Source organism: Aplysia californica, unplaced genomic scaffold (assembly GCF_000002075.1).
Source record: "Aplysia californica isolate F4 #8 unplaced genomic scaffold, AplCal3.0 scaffold00364, whole genome shotgun sequence".
NCBI lineage: Eukaryota > Metazoa > Mollusca > Gastropoda > Aplysiida > Aplysiidae > Aplysia > Aplysia californica.
The window spans coordinates 345,737-347,828 of record NW_004797634.1 but is presented as its reverse complement, the minus strand read 5'-3'; the positions used below and the strand labels follow the sequence as shown (position 1 = coordinate 347,828).

Below are 2,092 nucleotides of genomic sequence, written 5' to 3'. Positions count from 1 at the left end.
AATAATATAGTGTAAAGCGCATAGAGCCTGCTGCTGAGCGGGGATATGCGCTATACAAATGCTATCTATTATTTTTATTTTATTATTATGTTATTCCTTGCAAAGTTGTTCAGGCCATTTGTGAATGTTGTTCTTTTTTGTCTTCCTCTTCTCCTACACAGCAGCAACAGCAAAACTCTCACAAAATATGTGGGTGGTTGGCGGGTGCTCTGGTCTGTTTTGCTCCTTCTTTCCTATTAAAGAGCTATCGTCTTTATCTCCCCTCCTCCTTTTTTATGTTTGTTGTTACTCTCTTGTAACACCTCTAATCTTCGGCACTTTTATGATTTTATTGTGTCGCAAGGGCCGTAAAACTCTTTCTAAAACTAAACACCACAAAATGCTTTAAAAAACAAACACAAAAGCAGAAAGTCCCCTTGCCCTTTCCATGTTAGCGCACCGTTCAGCACCGTTCAGCACAGTTCAGCACCGTTCAGCACAGTTCAGCACCGTTCAGCACAGTTCAGGTTGGCCCGTAACAGAAGCCACAACACATTCACTTTTGATCTTTTACTTTTTCGTGGAAGGGAGTGGGAAGGAAGCGTTTTCGACCAAAAGAACCAAATAAAAAAACATCCATGAAGTTAAACAGAAGTTGGGAACCAAAACTTTAAAACTCCTCAGAACCACACCCCCAAAACTGACCAAATCAAATACAACTTTTCAAAAATTTATATGCACGTATCCAATTAAGTTCAGGATAGTCGTAAAAAAATTTTTGAACGACTGTAAACTGTAAATCTCATTTTACAACTCCATTAATCATCAACAATCTATTTTGACTGAAACCCTTCAGTCAGGGCTAAATCAAGGTCTACCACACTGACGTTTGGTTCAACTGCTTGATCACTGTTATTTCGCTTTTCTTGTAAATCAAACTTCAGACCGAAGGGCTAGAACCAAAATGGCCGCTGGATCGGAAAAGTAAAGTAAAGTAAAGTAAGTCAATCAAACTCTCTTCTCAGGCATAAATAAACAGTACACTTGATGAACTTAAGAGAACAAAAAAGGCACGCGCAATGCATGAGGTACATAGACAATAATGGGTATTTCGGTTTTTGTTTCCACCAAAGTTGAGCAAAGTTCGAATTGAAAAGACAAAATCAAAAGAAAGAACACACATACGATTTCGAGACTACATATCTCCGGCACCTACCCTGTAACCTAGTCTAGAAAATTAACCTAGCGAGGGACATTCCCAATAGCTGAAAGTCATTATAGCAAAACAAATGGTCGTTGAAATTCCTAAAATATTTGGGACTAGTCAATCCGAATACAATAAGAAATACAATAAGCCATACAATAACATATTGACAGCAGATTCCAAGCGTTTCAGTATTTCATTACCACATCCTCGCATCAACTACAGATCTACCCCGTTCACCAGAAGAAAAAATCTACCAAAGGACAAAATGCATCATAACATATACATAATCATCATCATTATCATCATCATCATCAAGATTTCTTCAGCCAGTAGCCTACAGAGGCCAGAGCGGAGGAAAAGGTCTGTAGCGCAGAATGACTAGAGCGAGCCTGGAGCAAGAGAGATCCCGCCTCGGCCCGGTGACCCGCCTCCGACAGCTGACGGGCGACCTGGGTCGGGGTCGCGACCTCTGGAACGTCTGAGTCGCCCTGAGACTGCAGGATGTGCTGTACCAGGGGAGAGTACACGGGCATTGTGACCACACGAGCGGCTAGGTTCTTGTGAAGGATCAGCTGGAGCAGTTCGCAGTCGTCCACACCCTGAGGATGTCGTGGGGAGTGGGAGGAAAGAGAAGAACATTGGTGCAATAAAGTAGGTCATTTACTGCTGGCAAAGACAAGACAGTTGGAGGAAAGACAAGACAGTTGGACGAAAGACAAGACAGCTGGAGTAACAATAAAGTAGGTCATTTAGTGCTGGGAAAAGACAAGACAGTTGGAGTAACAATAAAGTAGGTCATTTAGTGCTGGGAAAGACAAGACAGTTGGAGTAACAATAAAGTAGGTCATTTAGTGCTGGCAAAGACAAGACAGTTGGAGTAACAATAAAGTAGGTCATTTAGTGCTG

The 2,092-nt window shown here is 41.7% G+C and overlaps 1 protein-coding gene across 1 annotated transcript in view; it reads right to left on the bottom strand.

The window, feature by feature from the left end:
- Positions 1-293: 293 nt before the first annotated feature.
- LOC101864470 (neuroblastoma-amplified sequence) overlaps positions 294-2,092 on the bottom strand; it is a gene marked incomplete in the record, with an annotated part of 104,153 nt that continues 102,354 nt past the window's right edge. Inside the window, 1 exon segment of the mRNA XM_013085297.2 lies at positions 294-1,785. Within this exon segment, the coding sequence (XP_012940751.1) occupies positions 1,498-1,785 (288 nt within the window).